At 57.1% G+C, this 19,219-nt stretch overlaps 1 protein-coding gene across 1 annotated transcript in view; it reads right to left on the bottom strand.

The window, feature by feature from the left end:
- Positions 1 to 5,632: 5,632 nt before the first annotated feature.
- Positions 5,633 to 19,219, bottom strand: part of EPPK1 (epiplakin 1) — a 45,997-nt gene continuing 32,410 nt past the window's right edge. Inside the window, exons 3-4 of the mRNA XM_075144517.1 lie at positions 5,730 to 7,571; positions 5,633 to 5,676 (exon numbers count right to left, since the gene is read on the bottom strand). Of these exons, the coding sequence (XP_075000618.1) occupies positions 5,633 to 5,676; positions 5,730 to 7,571 (1,886 nt within the window). The remainder of the gene's footprint in view (positions 5,677 to 5,729; positions 7,572 to 19,219) is intronic.

Below are 19,219 nucleotides of genomic sequence, written 5' to 3' on the forward strand. Positions count from 1 at the left end.
CCTGACCCTTTCTTTTCCCCTATTGCCCCCATGCCTCCGAAGAGTATTCAGATACTCTTCAGATGCATTCAGTTATGCAACCAGCTTTTAACTATGCAAATGTATGCAGCTTTTCCCTTACACAATGTCCTGTTTTCTTTCAGCTTCTTTTTTGGAAATTCAGCACTTCCTGTGGGAGTGCAATCTGAGTCCCGGCAAGCCATCTGGAACCCTCCCAGCTTCGGATCCCCAGGCAGGCTGGAGCTGGCACTGACTCCTTTCAGCAGCTTTATCACCCTGGCTGCTTGAGTCCTCCTGCCCACCACCCTCTGCCTGCCTACACAGTCCAGGCCTCTCAGTCCACCCCAGAGCCAGTGGCACAAGCTGGTGCCAATTCTCTGCAAGAAGCAAGAACACAGAGAGGGGCTACATCTGCACAGCCTGTACAACTCTGTAACCTGGCACCAGCCAACAGCAAGTGTGTAGGAAGAAGTGTGAGAAGGCGGCAAGTGTATACCAGCACTTCTCTGGTATGTCCTCACAGGCCCCAGGGGTTTGTGTCTCTGGGAGCTACTGAAACAACGATCTCTCTTGTTATTTAGTAGCCCGTGATGGATTTGTCCTCAATGGCTTACTCCAAATGCTTTTTGAATCCGTAGAAACTTTTAGCACCCAGAACATCCTGCAGCAGGGAGTTCCTCAGCTCAGCTACCCAGAGTATGCAGAATTACTTCTTTCCATCTGAACTGGCTTCATGCTGGATTCTGCAATAAGCCTCAATCCTTACGTTGGAAAAGGCAGTGAACACATCTCCCCACTGCCAACTAGCATGCCATCCACCTTGGTCATCTCTCCATCTGTGGAGTCTACTCTGTCCTTCCTCTTTCCTTCCCTATGTTTCATCATTCTTATGCTTCTCTGAGTCCTCACAAGATGGGACAATGAGATGGGACAATGAACACCTCAGGAGATGGTATTCTGTTCTCTGCTTCCTTCCTAGTAATTTCTAGCAACTCCAGTCCCTTTGTGAAACGGAGTGGGTAAGTCTGGGAAGTCCCTGTGCTGCTGCATGCCCATATTAGCCCTGTGTTAGTCTTTTTGTTAGTAAGTCTTTTCTTGTTAGTTAGTCTTTTTGTTAGTAAGCTTCCATTGATGGAGCGGCTCTGCTGCCCCTGGGACTGAAGCATCATGCCTCATGGGAACCTCTGCCAGCACCTTCCTATGCCTCCCCTGCTGCCGCAGGCCAAGACCCAGGGCTGTGGGCTCTGTGTGGCACACAGGGCTCCTATGGCTGTCCATGTGTGTAACGTGAGGGCGGCTGGGATGAGACCATTCAGCCAGCCCCAGGGACAGCCCGTGTGCCTGGCTCTCCTTGTGCTCTCGCATGGCTCCAGAGCTCTGTGCACATGGAACCCTCTCCAGAGGCACCCACAGCTGTGGTAGGCACATCCAGGGGTCCTCCCTTAGCCTCTCCCTGTGGGTGACACTCACTGTGGCTTTGGCCATGTGCCAGCCACACCATGGGCAGCAGAATGGCTGAATCTGCCCGCAGCTCTGGGGGAGGCTGCAGCCTTTGCAGCTCTCAGGATCTGAGCAGGCCCCAGAAACATGCCACCATCCCCTGGAGCAGTGTGACCTGGCGGTGGGCCTCATCCCTGCGAAGTTTCTCCCTGGCTAAAGGACTGGCTTGCATCCTCCCTGTCCCCTTGAGAGCGGAGAACTGACGAGGCAGTGGGCATGGTGTGGTGTGTGAGCTCCAGAGCAGAGCGTGGCCCTGCAGCGCAGTGGGGTGCTGCTCCCCATCTCCAGGTAGGGCTGGCAGGGCTGGAGCACACATCCCTGTGTGTACCAGAGCCCTGTGGAGCCCCTCGGCCCCAGTGCCATGACCCTGTGTGAATGGCAGGGGGTTTGGGGAGCCCCGACAGGCCCTGGCACTGGGGTGCACAGCAGGGAGGCCATGCCATGCCCAGTACCAAGCCCAGGGGCAGGGGTGCCTCAGGAGGGGGACTGTGGGGACCTGCTGGGTGGCTTGATGAGACCCTGCGGGATGGCAGGCCGAGGGCAGGCCTGCGTGCCCTGGTCAGGGCTGGAGCTATGCACCTTGGACTACGGGGTCTCTGAAGGCCCCATGATGTAGGAGAGTCTGTCGGTGGGACCCTGGTGGGCCTTGGGGTGCCCCCGGCTAGGGGGACCCATCCTGGGATGCCCAGGCTGGAGTGGCTGGGCTGGGGCCGGGGGCTGTCTGGGGGGCCCAGCTGGGGGGATCACTGTAGGGGCTACGCTGGGGTATCTGAGCTGCGGGGGGCCGTGCTGGGGGTCCCCACTCTGGGACTCAGACTGGGGGCAGCTAGCGAGTGGCACGGGTGTGCGAGCCCGCCCTGCCTCCACAGGCTGTGCAAGGTGTCACTGGTCAGAGCCGCCTCCCTGGCTGAGCAGTACCAAGGACTGCAGGTGGGCTGAGAGTGGGCCAGGCCCCTGCCCGCGAGGGGCTGACTCGGCCCAGCCAGGCGGGTTGGGGTGCCAAGGGGGAGGGCGGTTTTGCCCAGAAGAGTGGCGCAGGGCGGCCACGAGGCCCTGGCCTGAGGGCCGCGGCTGAGGCTCCGGCACGGCTGAGGCCCCAGCTGAGGGCTTGGCCTGGCTGAGGGGCGGGGTGAGGGCTCGGCCCCAGCTGAGGCCCTGGCTGACGGCCCTGGAGAGGCCCTGGCTGAGGGCCCGGCTGAGGGCCCGGCTGAGGCCTCCCGTGTCGGCAGGGGGCAGCAGCTGCGTCACACGCGGCGTCACAGCCAGAGGGCGCCGTGTGTTACACAGACAGACAGACAGACAGACACAGGCATGGGCACAGGCACGGGCACGGGCACGGGCACACACAGCCACACACACAGCCACAGGCACAGCCACAGGCACAGGCACGGGCACACACAGACACACACACAGCCACACACACAGCCACAGGCATGGACACAGGCACAGGCACGGGCACACGCAGACACACACACACAGCCACAGGCACGGGCACAGGCACAGGCACGGGCACACACAGACACACACACACAGCCACAGGCACGGACACAGGCACAGGCACGGGCACACGCAGACACACACACACAGCCACAGGCACGGACACAGGCACAGGCACGGGCACGCACAGACACACACACACAGCCACAGGCACGGACACAGGCACAGGCACGGGCACACACAGACACACACACAGCCACAGGCACGGACACAGGCACAGGCACGGGCACACACAGACACACACACAGAGCCACAGGCACGGACACAGGCACAGGCACGGGCACACACAGACACACACACAGAGCCACAGGCACGGGCACAGGCACAGGCACGGGCACACACAGACACACACACACAGCCACAGGCACAGCCACAGGCACAGGCACGGGCACACACAGACACACACACACAGCCACAGGCACACACAGAGCCCGGTAACAGGGACACACGGAGACACAGACACGCACACCGCGGGCTGTGTGCTCTGTGCCCCCCCCCAGCACCCCAACAGCACAGGGCTCCCCACTGCCAGCCCCGTTCGCGGCTCTGCGCACGTCTGTGTGTGACTGCGGCACGTGGCTCTGCGTACCTGCCCGCACAGCTTGGTGCACACTTTCTGTGGCACATGCGTGCACTGCTCTGCAGCGCGCACCCGTGTGGCACATGCGCATGGCCACAGAACATGGCTCTGCAGCACACGGCTCTGCACCACATACATGCACAGCTCTGCACATGGCTCTGTGCATGCACGCAGGGGTATGGGGCAGGGAGCCACGCTTGGCCCCCCCACTGCACTGAGCAGCATGGGGGTGCTCCCATGGGTGCTTCTCCCTCTGTGATGGGCAGTGACCTTCATGGGCACAGGGACTTGGGGTTCCCCTGGCATACACGGGAGCAGTCCTGCCCTGCGCGCGGTGTCCTTTCGCCCCGCAGAAGCACCACCGCTCCTGTGAGTGCACCCAGCAGCCCCTTATCTTTGCAGGCATCAGAGCCCTGGCACCAGAACGCCTCTCCCCCCAGTGCTCAAGTGCGGCGAGCTCTGGCAGCCCAGCAGACCCCCACGACCCCAGCCTGCAGCAGCAGAGCCAAAGGACAGGTCAGGGCTAAATGTCCCATGGGTGACCACAGCCACACATGCTGCCCCCGCTACTTGCTGTTCGGCAGGGCCAGGGTCCCAGCTATCTTGAGCAGAGGTTGTCTGTCCCTCTGCAGCTCTTCTGGGGCTGCCAGTTGTGCTGCCCACAGCTCCTGCTCTGGGGTTTCTGCCTGCTCCCGTTTGTGGCAGTCTCTAACCCATCTGGCTCAGGTCCTGCCTGGCATTTCCCTGTTCTTTGTCAGTGTCTGTGTGTGCACAGCAGAAAGCCGCAGTCACAAGCCTTCCTGGACCCTCCCCAGAACCCCTCCAGGAAAGCTTTGTTGGGCAAAAGAAATCTCAGCAAAGTGGTAGTTGAGACAGCAAGGAGTTTAACCAGGTGCCCACCCCGTTCCACACACAGGTTTGTAACCGCTCTTTCCTGCCCGTAATTGAGTTATGTGGAGAGCAAACTCTCACAAGAGCCCAGGCCATGCCTGCCCCAGGAGGCCGAGCTTGCTCCTCTTCTGGGGTGGGTGGTGCTAGTGGTCCTGGTGGTGTCTCTTACGCTGTGGGCCTGTGATGACGGTGGTGGTGATGGTGATCTTGTTCACAGTCAGCCCTCCTGTGCCGTAAGTGTCGAGATGTGCCTCTCGTTTGTACTCGGAGACTTGCTTGGTGGAGAGGAGCTCCCACACTGACACCCTCTGCTCCTGGAACGGGCCAAAAGTAATGTAGGAGCCCTCAGACTGGAGGAGATCCACTGTCTGCTGGGGAAGGGTTGCAAGATGCCTTTCTTTGCTGTGTGTTGCAATGCTGCTGGTGGTGTTGACCAGTTCCTGAACGGTGAGTGTCCCTGCACGGTACAGCTCCAGGAGCTCCTGCCTTTTGTCCTCAGGGATGTACCTGGAGAAGAGCAGGTCCCACACAGAGACCTGCCTCCCCTGGAACTCATCCACTGACATCTCAACGGTGGTGGACTTCAGGGTCTCTTCCCAGGTCCTGTCCTCCTGCAGGTGGGTGTGCTCAGCTTCTGCAACTGTCAACTCTGCTCTTGGACTACTTGCATTTGCCAATTGCTCTGCCCTTGCTGCTTCTGCCTTAGTTACAATAGTGCTGACAACGGTTTTCACCTGATCAAGTGTTAACTCTCCTGCCTGGTACAGCTCCAGCAGCTCCTTTCTGTTCTCCTCGGGAATATACTTGGAGTGAAGCAGGTCCCACACAGAGATCTTGTGGCCCTGAAACTCCCCAACTTCCATGTCAACGACTGTGGTTTTCAAGGCTGTTTCCCATGGTTCTTCTTTGGGGGAGTCATCATTCTTCTCTCCTGCTGCTGACACAGTGTCCTTATTGGAAGTCTTGACTGCAATTAGGAATTTCCTGCCTGTAGATTCTTTTTTCTTAATGAGAGTGGTAACAACAATTATTAACCGCTCCAAGGCCAATGTCCCCGCAGAGTATAATTCCAGAAGCTCCTGCCTTTTCTCTTCAGAGATGTACCTGGAGAAGAGCAGGTCCCACACAGAGACCTGCCTCCCCTGGAACTCATCCACTGACATCTCAACGGTGGTGGACTTCAGGGTCTCTTCCCAGGTCCTGTCCTCCTGCAGGTGGGTGTGCTCAGCTTCTGCAACTGTCAACTCTGCTCTTGGACTACTTGCATTTGCCAATTGCTCTGCCCTTGCTGCTTCTGCCTTAGTTACAATAGTGCTGACAACGGTTTTCACCTGATCAAGTGTTAACTCTCCTGCCTGGTACAGCTCCAGCAGCTCCTTTCTGTTCTCCTCGGGAATATACTTGGAGTGGAGCAGGTCCCACACAGAGATCTTGTGGCCCTGAAACTCCCCAACTTCCATGTCAACGACTGTGGTTTTCAAGGCTGTTTCCCATGGTTCTTCTTTGGGGGAGTCATCATCATTCTTCTCTCCTGCTGCTGACACAGTGTCCTTGTTGGAAGTCTTGACTGCAATTAGGAATTTTCTGCTTGTAGATTCTTTTTTCTTAATGACAGTGGTGACAACAGTTATCATCTGCTCCAGAGTTAATACCCTTTCACGGTACAGCTCCAGAAGCTCCTGCCTTTTCTCTTCAGGGATGTATCTGGAGAAGAGCAGGTCCCACACAGAGACCTGCCTCCCCTGCAACTCACCAGCTGGCACATCAAGGGTGGTAGACTTCAAGATGTTATCTAGTTCTGCATCTTGTGTTGAAAAATCATCTCCATTTTCCTCTGCCCTTGTCACCGCCTTGTGTGGACTTCTGGCATTTGCCATGAGCGCGGCATTTGCAGCTTCTGTTCTGTTTATGGTGGTGGTGACTGCAGTAGCCACCTGTTCTGGGGTCAGTATCCCTGCTCTGTACAGCTCCAGCAGCTCCTGCCGCTTCCCTTGAGGCATGTATTTGGAAAAGAGCAGATCCAACAAGGAAATGTTTTGCCCCTGGAACTCACCAGCAGTGACATAGATAGTTGCAGACTTTAGAGACTTTCTCAACTGTTGCTCCTGGGAGTGCATATCCTGAACAGGTTGTGATGCTCCCACCTCGTTGTTGGATATAACTGTGGATGAGCTCAGATCCCCGTTTTCCATTTCTGCCCTGGTGATGATGGTGGTGAGAATGGTGATCATCTCCGGGATGGTGACTGTCCCTGCCTTGTATTTCCTCAGCAGCTCCTCCCTCTGGTGATCAGGGATGTAGCGGGAGAAGAGGAGCTCCCAGACGGTGACGCTCTGGCCCTGGAAGAGCCCCACGCTGACGGTGGTGCGGGCGGCCTGCAGGGCTTTCCGTGCGTCCTTGTTCAGCTGGTAGAGCACGGAGCCCTTGTCCATCACATGGAGCATGAGCAGCCCCGTGTCCGGGTCGGGCACGCAGCGGCGGAGGAGCTGTGTATAAGTGAGGTTTTCATGCGTGTTGGGGTCGAAGCAACTTCTTGTTTGATTCTTGGGGTTAGAAAGAAACTGGCACATCTCCTGGTCAAAGTAGCCACGCTGGCAGGCCACCTCCACAGGGACGCGGTGGCAGTACACGGGGTCGATGATGCCGCCGGTGGCAATCTGGGCCTCGAGCAGGCGGATAGCATGCTCCTTCACGATGAACTCTTTCTTCATGGCCTGGAAGAGGGAGATCTTGTGTCCTGTGTACGGCTCTGTGTACCCTGTCACGGCTCCTTCTGCCGACAGCAGCTTCTCATAAAAATCTCTGCCTATGAGTCCTGCAGTCAGTGCCTCTTTCACCGATAGTTTTTCGTTCCTCACAGGGTCGGTGAGGAACCCTGAAGCAGCCTGCGCCTCCAGCAGCACCAGGGCCGTACCTGGTGTCAGGAGCCCCCTCATCATGGCATCATAGATACTCATCTTCTTATTCATGGCCTGGATGAAGACTCCAGCTATGAAGTTACTCCCACCCCCACCCGTCTCTTTGTGTCCACCTGCAATCAGGTTACTTCCCATGTTGCTTGACTTGTTGTTCTGAGGGCATCCACTCATCTTCTGCATTGTCCCTGGGGAACAGTCCTGCTACTGTGGGGCACTGTGTTTGTCTGAGGAGAGAGAAAAAAATGACTTGGTAAGACAAAGGTTCTTGTGCAGTTTTTATGGTGTGTGTGAAGAAAGCCATCTCCCCGGATGTGGTAGCAGAAGCCCAGAGAGAAGCGGTGAGTGGGGTCTGGGGCTTTGCTGCCATCCTCCTTTCTCAGCAGCAATCTCAGGGCCAAGAGTGCCCCTTGTCCAGCTCCCTCTCGAACAGTGGATGAGAACCCTCTGGAAGCAGCAGTGACAGCCCGGCCAGCGTGTTAGCCTGTTCAGCGTGCTGTGCACCTCCCAGCTGCAGTGGCGAGCTCTACACGTCTCTGTGCAGCTGGTAGTCTTGGCGCAGCAATGCAGCACTGTCATGACTAGAAGGCTTGATGCCTATGCCAAAGAGCTCCTGCACTCAGGGCAGGAAAACAAACAGTGCTGTGGAGGGGAGCGGACAAGGGAAGTGGAGCTGAGCAGCACCTCAGGCACTTGCTGCCAGAGAGGTCTGAGCACCGTGTCACAGAGTGGCAGGTTTAGTGAGAGACATGCGCTCTGCAAAGACGCATATCGGCAGCATGGATAAGTTGGCCCCACTCTGGGCCCCCTGGGAGCCGCCAGCACTGAGAAGGTGGCAGGCACGCCTAGCTCATGGCTGTCCGTGGAGATCTTTCTTATGCTGTGTGATCCCACACCACCCTGGCATGACACAGGACATGGGAATGGTCTTAGTGACAGAGGAGTGGCTGGTGAGATCCACATGCAGCAGTGTGTTTGAGCTGGCAGAGACCTTCTCTAAGGCTGTGCCTCTGCTGAAGTTGAGATGTGCCTAGGTCTCTGCTTGTTCTAAGGCCACTGGGTTGGCAGAGCTTCCAGCCCCCATCCTGTTACACTCTCCTGTCCTCCAAAACTGGGATCTGCTGCCACAGGCATGCTGGCACTAGTCTGGGCCCACGCTGACTTCTGAACTGCGCACGGGCATTGTCTGTGCTAGTTGGCTGGTGCCAGACACCATCCTGGGGACCATTCTAACCAGTTCCAGCAGGCAGAGTCAAAGTGAGGGTTCGTCTGATTGAGCGTTCTCTCTGCAGCAGGGCTAAGATGCTCTCTCCTGATATTTAGGGAAACTGCTCTAGGAACAGGATGGTAGAGAGAGATGCTCCCTCTGGCCGAGCCCTCTGGCACACAGCCCTCCGGCACACAGCCCTCCGGACATCCAGCTTGCCCTGGACCGCTGTCTATAGCCACCACAGGCTACAGACCTCCACGGACCTCTGCAGTCACGTCTGCGACTCCAGGTCTGGTGTCAGCCTCTACAACATCCTGTGGCAACAAGGCCTGTGATTTAATCACACTTCGCAGGGAAAGTACTTCACTGGGAGCTTCTAGCTCCTGAGCCACAGGAGGTCATGAATGATCAGTCTTTGTTATTAGCTAATTGTTATGTAGGTAAAATGGTAGATAAAATTTTTTATATATATATATTTATATATACACATATATATAAAAATTAGACAGTAGTGAGGGACTAGAGCAGGTACCGCAGGGAGCCTGCTGTAAGTGGCTGCTAGCAGCGGTCTCTCGCATTCAGGCATGTACTTTGCAATTAGTGTGACCAGTCACAGTCAACCCAGCGGGTGCCCTCGCCCCCTCACCCATAAAAATGCAGCACCCTTAACCAAGACACCAGTTGCGCTGTCTGAAGTGTTTCAGAGGAAGGCAGCCGTGTTCTCAAGCAGACATCAGAACAGCCGTGCAGAGTCAGGCGAAGGGGCTGTGTAGCCCAGAGTCTCGTTTCTATCTTGAGCCATAAGTGGACAACAGGGGAAGGATGAAGAATGGGGCAACGTGTGTAGTATTTCCCTGGTTTCTATGTCAACCTCTGACTATTTTCAGCTCAGTGGATTTCATGAGCTTGGCACATTTTGAGTCTGTGTAGTAATCCTGGGATGTCTCCCATGTGGTCACCTGGTGTCTTCTGGAAGCCCTGTAAACTTTCAGCATCCACAACTTTGTGTGGTGATGAGGCCACAGTCTCGTAAGAACAGCAAAAACAAAACCCAGAACATTTCTTTGGAAACACCCATCTCCCATAAACTGCAGTGACTGACGTTAATGATATGTTTAACTCGTTATCAGGGTCACAGCTTAATTCTCTGACTGTTTACCAAACTGGTCTAAAAGTCTCTGAGTCATTGCTTTTGATCCATTTAAATATTGGATTGATGCTGGTGTAGATAGATCACTTTAGGGGAGAGGTATAAGCCAGCAGTTACAGACCAGCCTCTGCCTCTTTGGGGACCCTGCCCATGGCTTCAGGCTCTTTTACAGCCAGTGGCTCTGGTCCACCTTGTGGCTCCAGCCATAGAGAGCAGATTCTCTGCCCTCCCCTGCCTGATGCAGCTGAAACCTCCCAGAAGGTGATGGGCTGGTTGTGCTGCCTGCTCCGGTGGCACTTGGTCCAGGACAAAGCGGAGTGCTGTGTCACGCCCTGGAGCAGGTGACACCTATATAGGACACAGATGTCGTGTAAACAACCTATACTGGAAAGACATTGCCCAACTGCAAGCTATCATTAGCTGGTTTCTAATCAGACCTCCTGATGCTGGGGCTTGGCTGCACACACAGCTCCCGGGGCAGGAGCTGGCTGTCCTTTCAAGTTGTTGCAGCAGCCCAGCCCAAGAGGCCTCAGTGGAAGCGGTTTTCCAGCCGGATTGAGCAGGGGTGGCCCGGCGGTGCCGTGGTCCTGAGCCCTGCCTGTGCCTCAGGGAGTGAAATCGCATCAGCCCCCCAGCCTGGCGCTCACCTTGCAGCCTCCTGCCGCCGAGCTCCCAGCCAAAACCCACCATGCGAGTCGGCAGCCTCCTGTCTCGGGTGCCTGCAGGCTCAGGCAGGTCCCACATCTCTGGTTGCTTCCCTCCCATATCCCAATGTCCCAATCTGCTCAGCTGAAGTGTTGAGGATACAAAGCGCATCGCATGGAGCAGCAGCTCCATCCAGCCCTGGTGCCACTCTGATGCTTTGTCCCTTCTTGGAAAGGACCAAGTCATGCCTGGAGACCTCCTGCTCACCAGTCCCCTGGGCCTCAGCAGCTGCCCTCCGAACACCAGGTTTTGGGGTAGAGGCAAGGTCCCCGCATACCTTGCAGGTCCCTGGTATCTGCATGGAGGGTGCCATGCTGAAGGGGGGCTGTGTGGTGGCCCAGGTGCCCCCTCCACATGGGCTCTGTCCTACCTGCTGGACACGTACCCAGAGTGGCTGGCTCCCCGGCGGGCTCTGGTCCTCCTCCTCCTCCTGCTGCCTCTCAGCCAAGATGAGCAGCCAAGACAAGCGCCCAATTTAAATCCTTCCCTTCCCCGCCCCTGGGGATGACACGGTAGCCCTGCCCTGTGCTGAAATACGGGAGCACAGCTGAAATGCAAACATCCGACCACTGCAGCATAGTGTCACGGGAGCCCCAGCCCCGGTAGCCCAGGTAGGGTGGCAGGGGCAGAGGCTGGGGCACAGTGACCGGCTCCGGTGAGAGATGTGGGGCATGTCTCTCACTGGAGCTTGGGCGAGTGATGGCTGTGGAGAGTGCAGAAGCACAGTGAAGCTTCTGGACTCTCTACCACCACTTTCTTCTGACAGATGCCCAGCATGACTGCTCGTGGACTGCCCTGGCCGTGGTCCCGGCTGCCATGGAGGTCTCCACGGATCTGGGCTTGTTTAATCTGTCTTTGCTCTGGCTGAGTCCCTTGGCTGGGGCTGGGAGCTGCAGCCACCCTCCTGCAACTGTCCCTGCTCCCCAGCTGGGACAGAGACCGAGCCTGTCCCTTGCTGAGGCCATGCCTGGGACGGTGCAGGCACCGGAGCTGTGGTGGCTGCTGGCATAGTTCGCAGTGCGTGGAGTGGGTGGTCAGTGCCTCCGGCTGAAGCAGCCCCAGAATGGAAACCTGTCATGCTCCTGGTGAGCAGGGAGGGCCAGCCCCATGTCGTGGCTAGTGTTTGCCGAGGAGGTTGGGGCACCCAATCAACTACTTGCTTGCAGAGGGCTTGCGCTGGCCAGCCAGCTGGCAGAGGCAGGCTTGTGGCTCTTGCCAGCTTTGGGCTGAGTCAGGCTGAAGCTCGGTCCCATGTTTGGGTCTGTTTCTGTGTCGGCGTAGGATGGGCCACATCCCATCAGACCACAGCCACAGCTCTGGTGAACAGGCTCCCCTGGTGCCCGCTTCCAGGACAAGCGTGGTTTTGGTGGGATTGTTCTGGTGTGCAATCATTTGTGTAGCTGTGTATGTGCTTGGCTGTTGACCATGTCTGTGGGTGAATGCATTTGTGACTGCGTATGTGCTCCCATCAGCCTGCACGTGTGTCTGTGCCTCTAAGTGTGTGTGACTGTATGTGCTCGTGTGACTCTGCGTGTGGGTGACTCCGTGTGAGTGTGTGCACATGTGACTCCGTGTGTGTGTGTGCAAGGGGGAGACTGTATATATGCGTGTGTGAGCCTGCGTGTGCAGCTGCACATACGCAGGTGTGTGCGACTCTGTGTGCTGGTGTGACTCTGGCTCTGTGTGGGTGTGCGTGACTTGGTGCCTCTGTGCGGAGGAGGTGCTGCCTGCCCCTGCCCTTTCTTCCCTGGGTGTCCTGCTTTGGGTGCACATTCCTGCCTGCGTAGGTGCTTGCCAGACTGGATGATCAGCACACAGAGGCATTTTCCGTCTGACTCACTGAGGTCGGTTTGGCTCTGGGGAACACACCTGGGCAGGAGGTCCCCCTCTTCACAGGGTGAAGGTGGACACAGGACCCATTTCTGCTGTCTTTACTCCCTCCTCAGAAGCCCTTCCTTGCCTGACATCTATTTTCAGCTTGCACTATGTTGGCTAGTTACTGATGCCACAAATTTACTGCTAATTGCACTTCACTGTAGGTTCAGCTATTCCGGTTGGGCTACAGCAAAAGCTTCATTCTGGGCTGCATCCCTGGCAGGAGTGGAGTGTAATGGGGTGCAAAGGGTACCTGGCCTGGGCCAGGCAGGAGGATCCCGTCTCTCTCTTCTCTCAGCAGCCTGCTCTGTGCAGCACAGACCCCGCGCGCAGTCCTGGCCAGATGAGTACCCGCAAGGCAGCGTTGATTTGCTCTGCGTTGGCCCCCCCACGCTCCTCAGGCATGGCACAGCACTGACCTCAACCAAGCAGGGCACTCCTCTGAGCTGTACCAGTGACACTGGGCCACTATCTGGAACTGGCCCAGCTCGTTTAGACACCTCTGAGGTGTTGGTAGTTGGCAGCTTCCCTTGAAGGTGCATTACTTTGCATTTGTCAAAACAGAGGCTGTGATTTATCTCCCCACAGTGGACGCCTCCCGCTGAACGGGAGCCCAAGTCCCGTTATAGCCGTGGAGAGCACATCAGGATGCTTGCCGGAGCCCAGAGCATGACTACTCTGACCACTTGCACATGTCTGCCATAGGATGTGTCCACAAAGCAACCACTGGCCACATGGACCTGCTCTCCCTTGGCTGCCCCGGGGCAGCCGGGGTGACCTGCACTGCACACAAACATCACCTGCAGTGAATCAGCCCTGAACGTCATCTTCTCCTGCACGTGCAGGTCTCTGAGCAGCCCCACCTCCCTCACAGGCACCAGCTGGCTTAAACAGAGTTGTACCACATGGAAACACTGGTGCCTCACCTCGACCCTGTTCCCAGATTGTCCCCTCTTTAGCGGAGAACAGAGCCCCCTCTCCCCCGACGAGGACCAAGTATTTAATCCTACTCTTCTCTCCCTACCTCCTCGCCTGTTTCTGAGACATGACAAAACTTCTTCTTTTCAGCCCTGAAGCAGCTTAGTTCTTTCACAGTCTTCTCTAAGGCGCTGTGAAAGGCTTTTTGGAGATGGATGAAGTGAGCTGAGCTCTGCTGTGTCCAGTACTGTATTCAAGAGGTATTTCCCCAGGGGAACAGGATGATGCTGCAAGTGAGCCCTGTGCCTGAGCCCCCGTGCCTGCCAGTTCCTGGAGCCACCAAGGGGCCTGCACCCACTGGCACAGGACAACCTGGCCCTCCACGGTCCCGGGGCTCACCTGCTCCTCTGCCACCCCCCTGAGAAGGGGTGATGAAGAAGGGTGCCCACAAGCACATCTCCAGGAAGGTGGCCATTCCTGTGTCCCATGGGTGACTCCAGTGCCTCCACCTCTTTCCCAGGGAAAGGGAGCACGGCAGAGACTGCTCTGAGCCTCTCACCTTTGTAAATTCCAATCCCTATGCTGCAGAGCTGAAACCCTGGTCCTCCTGGACAGGGTGGCATGTGTGCTGCGTGCCAGACCTTGGTCCTGTCTAGCTTGCTTACTGCTTTGGCCACCTGCTGTCAGACACACAGGGCATGTATCTCCTCCTGGCCCTTGTCTTTGTCTCTGTGGCTTGGGGTGAAATCCTTTCAGCCCGGTTCCCAAAGCTGCCGTGCACTGATGTGTTAAAGGCACAGGGACGCTTGCCCCTGCCCAGCAAGGCAGAGCCCAGCTGGAGTCTTGTGCAGCCAGTGCCTGGGTGTGGGTGACTGTGCTGCCTCCAGACCTGCCTCCATCCCTTCCCCCTGCTTCTGGGGCTCATAGTTAGACTTGAGACTTAAAGGAGGGCTCCTGTGTCTCTGTCTGCCACCTGAAAATATCACCAGCATCTTATTCGGTGACACTGATGTCATGGGGCCCATTCCCCATTCTCTTGGCACTGGAAGGCACCAGCCCAACTCTGACACTTGGCATTAGCAGCTGCAGCCAAGTACTGCTGACCACGAGGCCTCACAAGCAAACACGGGGGTTGTTCTTGATGACGGAGTCCTGATTGCAAAATTGGAAATGACCTGCAAACTTGGAAACAGAAGAACAGCGTAAGGAAGTTGTATGTCAGTTGTCTGTCCCTTGGGGAAGCTGTTCCTTAGAATCATGGAATTATAGAATGGTTTGGGTTGGAAGGCACCTTTAAAGGTCATCTAGTCCAACCCCCCTGCCGTGGGCAGGGACATCTTCAACCAGATCAGGTTGCTCAGAGCTCCGTCCAACCTGACCTTGAATGTTCCCAGGGATGGGGCATCCACCACCTCTCTGGGCAACCTGTGCCAGTGTTTCACCACCCTCATTGTAAAAAATTTCTTCCTTATATCTAGTCTAAATTTACCCTTTTTTAGTTTAAAATCATTCCCCCTTGTCCTGTCGCAATAGATCCTGCTAAAAAGTTTGTCACCCTATATCTTTCTTATAAGCTCCCTTTAAGTACTTATAGGCTGCAATAAGGTCTCCCCGAAGCCTTCTCTTCTCCAGGCTGAACAACCCCAACTCCCTCAGCCTTTCTTCATACGAGAGGCGTTCCACCCCCCTGATCATTTTTGTGGCCTCCTCTGGACCCGCTCCAACAGGTCCATGTCTTTCTTGTGGTGAGGGCTCCAGAGCTGGACACAGCACTGCAGGGGGGGTCTCACCAGAGCAGAGCAGAGGGGCAGAATCACCTCCCTTGAAATGCTGGCCACGTTTCTTTCGATGCAGCCCAGGGTACACTTGGCTTTCTGGGCTGCAAGTGCACGTTGTCGGCTCATGTCCAGCTTTTCATCCACCAGTGCCCCCAAGTCCTTCTCGGTGGGGCTGCTCTCAATCCCTTCGTCCCCCAGCCTGTACTGATAGCGGGGGTTGCCCCGACCCAGGTGCAGGACCTTGCACTTGGCCTTGTTGAACCTCATGAGGCCTGCTCCCAGTCTGCACCAAGTGCTGGAGACGTCTTGGAGAGGAGGCCTTTCGGGTCACCCCCAGCCTTGCCACTCCAGGTCCATCGCCAGGCGGATGGCATGGACCATCTTAGTGGTGTGCATGCTGTGTCCTTGCTGTAGCTGCGCAGTCTGCGAGAGCACTGGTGGAATATCTGCAAGTAATTTGGAAACTGGTATCCTTGCTGAGCAATGCCGATTGGTTCAGCCATTTTATCTTCTTGCTCTGGAAGACAGCTGATTTGCCACTGTAAGCTGATGCTGTACCTCTTGTGATTTGAATATGATCAGAGGCTTTTGAATTGGGCAGCAGTTCCTATTTTGATTTACAAGCCAAAACACAGTGACTTCACATTTCACTTTCCTTGAAGTGCCAGGAGCTGGATATTTGTGAGAACAAAAATGAAACTGCGCTCAGGTTGTCTCGAGGAGGAGCATTGGCTTCAGGCCTGGGGAGTTAATTGACCTGCAGTCTCCCCGGCTTCCCGCTTCCCAGACAGCTTGACCAGCAGTACAGACCTCCCGGGGCTTCACAGCACTGCCTCTTACATCTCACGGACCCATCATCCAGCCAGCATTTCTGGCTGTGCCGCACTGTGAGCTCTGGTAGGGGCTTGTTGGGGACACCACCTCCTTATTCAGTGAGTTGACAACTGGCTGCCGCCCTTCCCCTTTGACCAGAAGCAGGGGATGCAGTTGGCACGTACACGAGCAGCTGGAGCTGCACTGCCCGCGAAGCCCCGAGTCAGCTGCTGCGGCACCTACCAGCGCTCTGTGCTTCCATGCGTGGTAGGGCGTGCGGGTGTTCGAGTGACGACACGTCCTGCACTCAGCAGAAGGCAGGGAGGGGACAGCATCACCGTCTGGGGAGAGTTTGTGTCTCGTCAAGATCTGTACATGTGGCACTGGATTGCCGGGGCTGCCGCCCAGCTGCAGCCAGCCGTACGTCTGGCCTCAAAGCTGTTGGGTATTAAAAGGGCAGACGGGCTTTATACTAAAAAGAAGGAAAAAAAATCAGGCGAGTGTGCAGGTGTCGGGGAGCGTCTGAAACACAACGATGTGCTGCCTCCACCTCTCTAACTGCTCTACGGAGAGCAAAGCCAGGATGCAGACCTATGGGATGCCCCTGTCCTCCGCTGCGCTCGGTGACTCACCAGCTGGTCCTGCAGCTTCCCGGGAAGCCTGGCATGGAGATACCTGGGCTCAGGTATCTGCAGCCTGGTGGCTCAGCCTCACCTGCCGGAAGGTGTAGGTGTCCTTGGCTGAAGCAGCCATGAACCACATCAGAGAGCTGGGAGATGGCTTTCTCAAGGATGCTTCAGCACTGGGGTGTTTGGGGAGTGTTGTTTTCCTTCAGTGTTTGATTTGGGAAACCTCCTCTGCCAGGGCTCGGGTGCTGACACGACTCCCTTCCAGCCGGTCCCAGGAGCATCGGTTCCTGCAGCCGCGCAGCTGAGCCCCTGGACGCCTGGCTGCTGGCACCGAGCAGCTCAGGGATCACTGCAGAGGGGGGCGCACATGGCAGGCAGCAGCCTCGTGCCTGACGTGGGGAGGGCGGCCCCGGTGCCCGAGCAGCCCTCCTGGGACATCCGTGCACAGGCAGCCCCTGCACACGGCAGCGGACAACATCAACCAGAGAAAATCAGCAGCAGCCAGTGCCCCTCTGCCTGATGCGACCCACGGTGTGGAGCTCGCGCACTGGGGTTCCCCGCGGCAGAGGTGTGCTGAAGCTTGGAGCGGCCCATGCACCGTGTGGGTGCTCCTGGCAGGCGTGCAGCTGACTCGGGACTTGCAGGGCTGTGTGAGCTGGCGGTGTTGGACCTGAGGGGGAGCTTCCCTTTGACTGCAGGTACCTGATGCTGCCACACCTGCTCTGCCTGTTCTCGCTCAGCTGAGAGAAGCAATGCAATGTACTTTTGAAGGGAAGAATAACAAAAATGTCCTCTTTCAAAACCCACAATGAACCAGCCAAGCCCAGCACTCGAGGGATGGGCACAGGCAGGTAACCATGGACAAACAGAAAAGACAAAAATCTTTTTTATTCTGCCTTGGAGATATGTGATTGCACAACTCTGATCTCTGTGGGAAAGAAGCTCTCAAGCATTTTCTACCCTGACACGTGATTCCTGGGAAACAAGGATCGGCGAGACTTTCGCTGGTGCTTCAGGCCACCTGGTCCATGGCAGGAGCAGGGAGGAGGATAAGCCAGGGGCACTGGCGTGGTGCCAGGGGTGTACCATGGCAGCAACTGCTTCCTGCCACCCTTTCGAGGGAACTTGCTTATTGTTTGGCTTCCCAGCTTCCTGGCAGAAGAGTTTCCTTCTGCAGCTGGGCACAGCAAGGGGGAGGATGCATAGTTATGAACTGGCCCCGGTCCCCCCACCCACACTCCTGTCTTCCCCTGAGGGCACATTGGGAGATGGCACAGGTACAGCTCTCTGCTTGTGCAGCTCCTGCTCTGGTGGGGCCATGGGGTCCTCAATGCACCACAGCCTGTGCAGAGCAGAGCCTTGGCTGTTGGGATGTCCACAGAGCTGACCTTGGGGCACCGCTGGGATGTGCAGAGCTGAATGAGGCTGGTGGGGTCTGCCCTTCGGTCCATCTCCCAGCTGGCAGACAATGCAGCTCTGCTGCCCTTCTCTGAGAGTCAAGCATCTGTCCTCCCCCCCTGCTCCTTGGACACGGATGATGGATGGTGGTCACTGGCAGAACAGCCTGCTGAGAGCAGCAAGGGAAAAATCCTGCTCCAGAGACCATCGCTTGATGAATGGGCTCCTCGTAACATGAGTGCTCTGTCTCTGGGCTGGCTGAGCTGGTGCGCGCTCCCTCCTGCTGAGTCTGCCACCACCCGTGCTGTACAGTGGGATGCCCGGCTACCGACACCTTCAGGAAGATGGCACCACACACATGGCCACTGCTGCCAGACGAGACACGGACAGAGGCCTCTGGGGATTTGCAGCCACTGTGCTGATTGCTGCCATTCATGGTGCTCAGCCGAGCACTCCTGAAACGCGCCCACCAGGGCTGCACACAAAGCAAAAGCAGATGTCCCTCTGCCAGGAGCTGGGAAATCCAGGAGGTGCTCTGGGACATGGGGGCTGCTGTGCTATGGAGAGCCAGGGCACAGGGCGATCTGACTGCACCCCTCCATCAGAAGGCGTCCAGGGCTTCCCTAGCAGGTCCGCTTTTGGCTGTGGGTCTCTACCCGTCTACGCCGTCAGCAGGGTCTTCAGTTCTCATGTTTACCCCTTTCAGCTTTGCCAGCAGCTGATCCTCGAATGTGCCACTGGGCACTGTTGGGGCTGTTGGTTGGGTTGGGTATATTGAGGTTACAGAACTGCCCCCAGGCCCCAGGGCTGCTCGACCAGTGAAGGTGCAAGAGCTGCGAGTTCGGGGAGGGTGGGAGGGGTTGAGCACAGGCCCCACAGACCGTGGCATGGGGTCATATGGGCAGCTTCCACATAGGTGGTCAGGGCTATGAGCCCTCCTTGCAGGGGACAGGGAGCTGTCAGTTGGTGCTGCTGCCAGGACCAGCCAGGCGAGGGTGGTCCGGCACCGCCAAGCATGCGGCTGAGCTGGGTGGGGAAGGCTGGTCCCACCAAGGAGCCGCTGTGCCCTAATGGGGAAGAGGTGCTGGGGCGCTGGTGCAGGATGGCTCATCCCACCCAGCCGGGCCGGATGGCTCCCAGCTGACTCACAGGGCTCTTGTTCTGCAAGGTGGGTGTCCAGGGCGGGGGAAGTCCTGGCATGGAGACAGTCCCTATGCAGAGGGGCCAGGGAGCATGCGGGGGCTGTGACACCCAGGCTTCAGGTGAGAGACCAGCAGAGACCATGGTTCAGCCTGTAATGGGGCTGGGGGCAGCTCAAGGGGGCTGGGGAGGCAGCTGAATGGCTGAGCGGGTAGGACCC

Source organism: Calonectris borealis, chromosome 2 (assembly GCF_964195595.1).
Source record: "Calonectris borealis chromosome 2, bCalBor7.hap1.2, whole genome shotgun sequence".
NCBI lineage: Eukaryota > Metazoa > Chordata > Aves > Procellariiformes > Procellariidae > Calonectris > Calonectris borealis.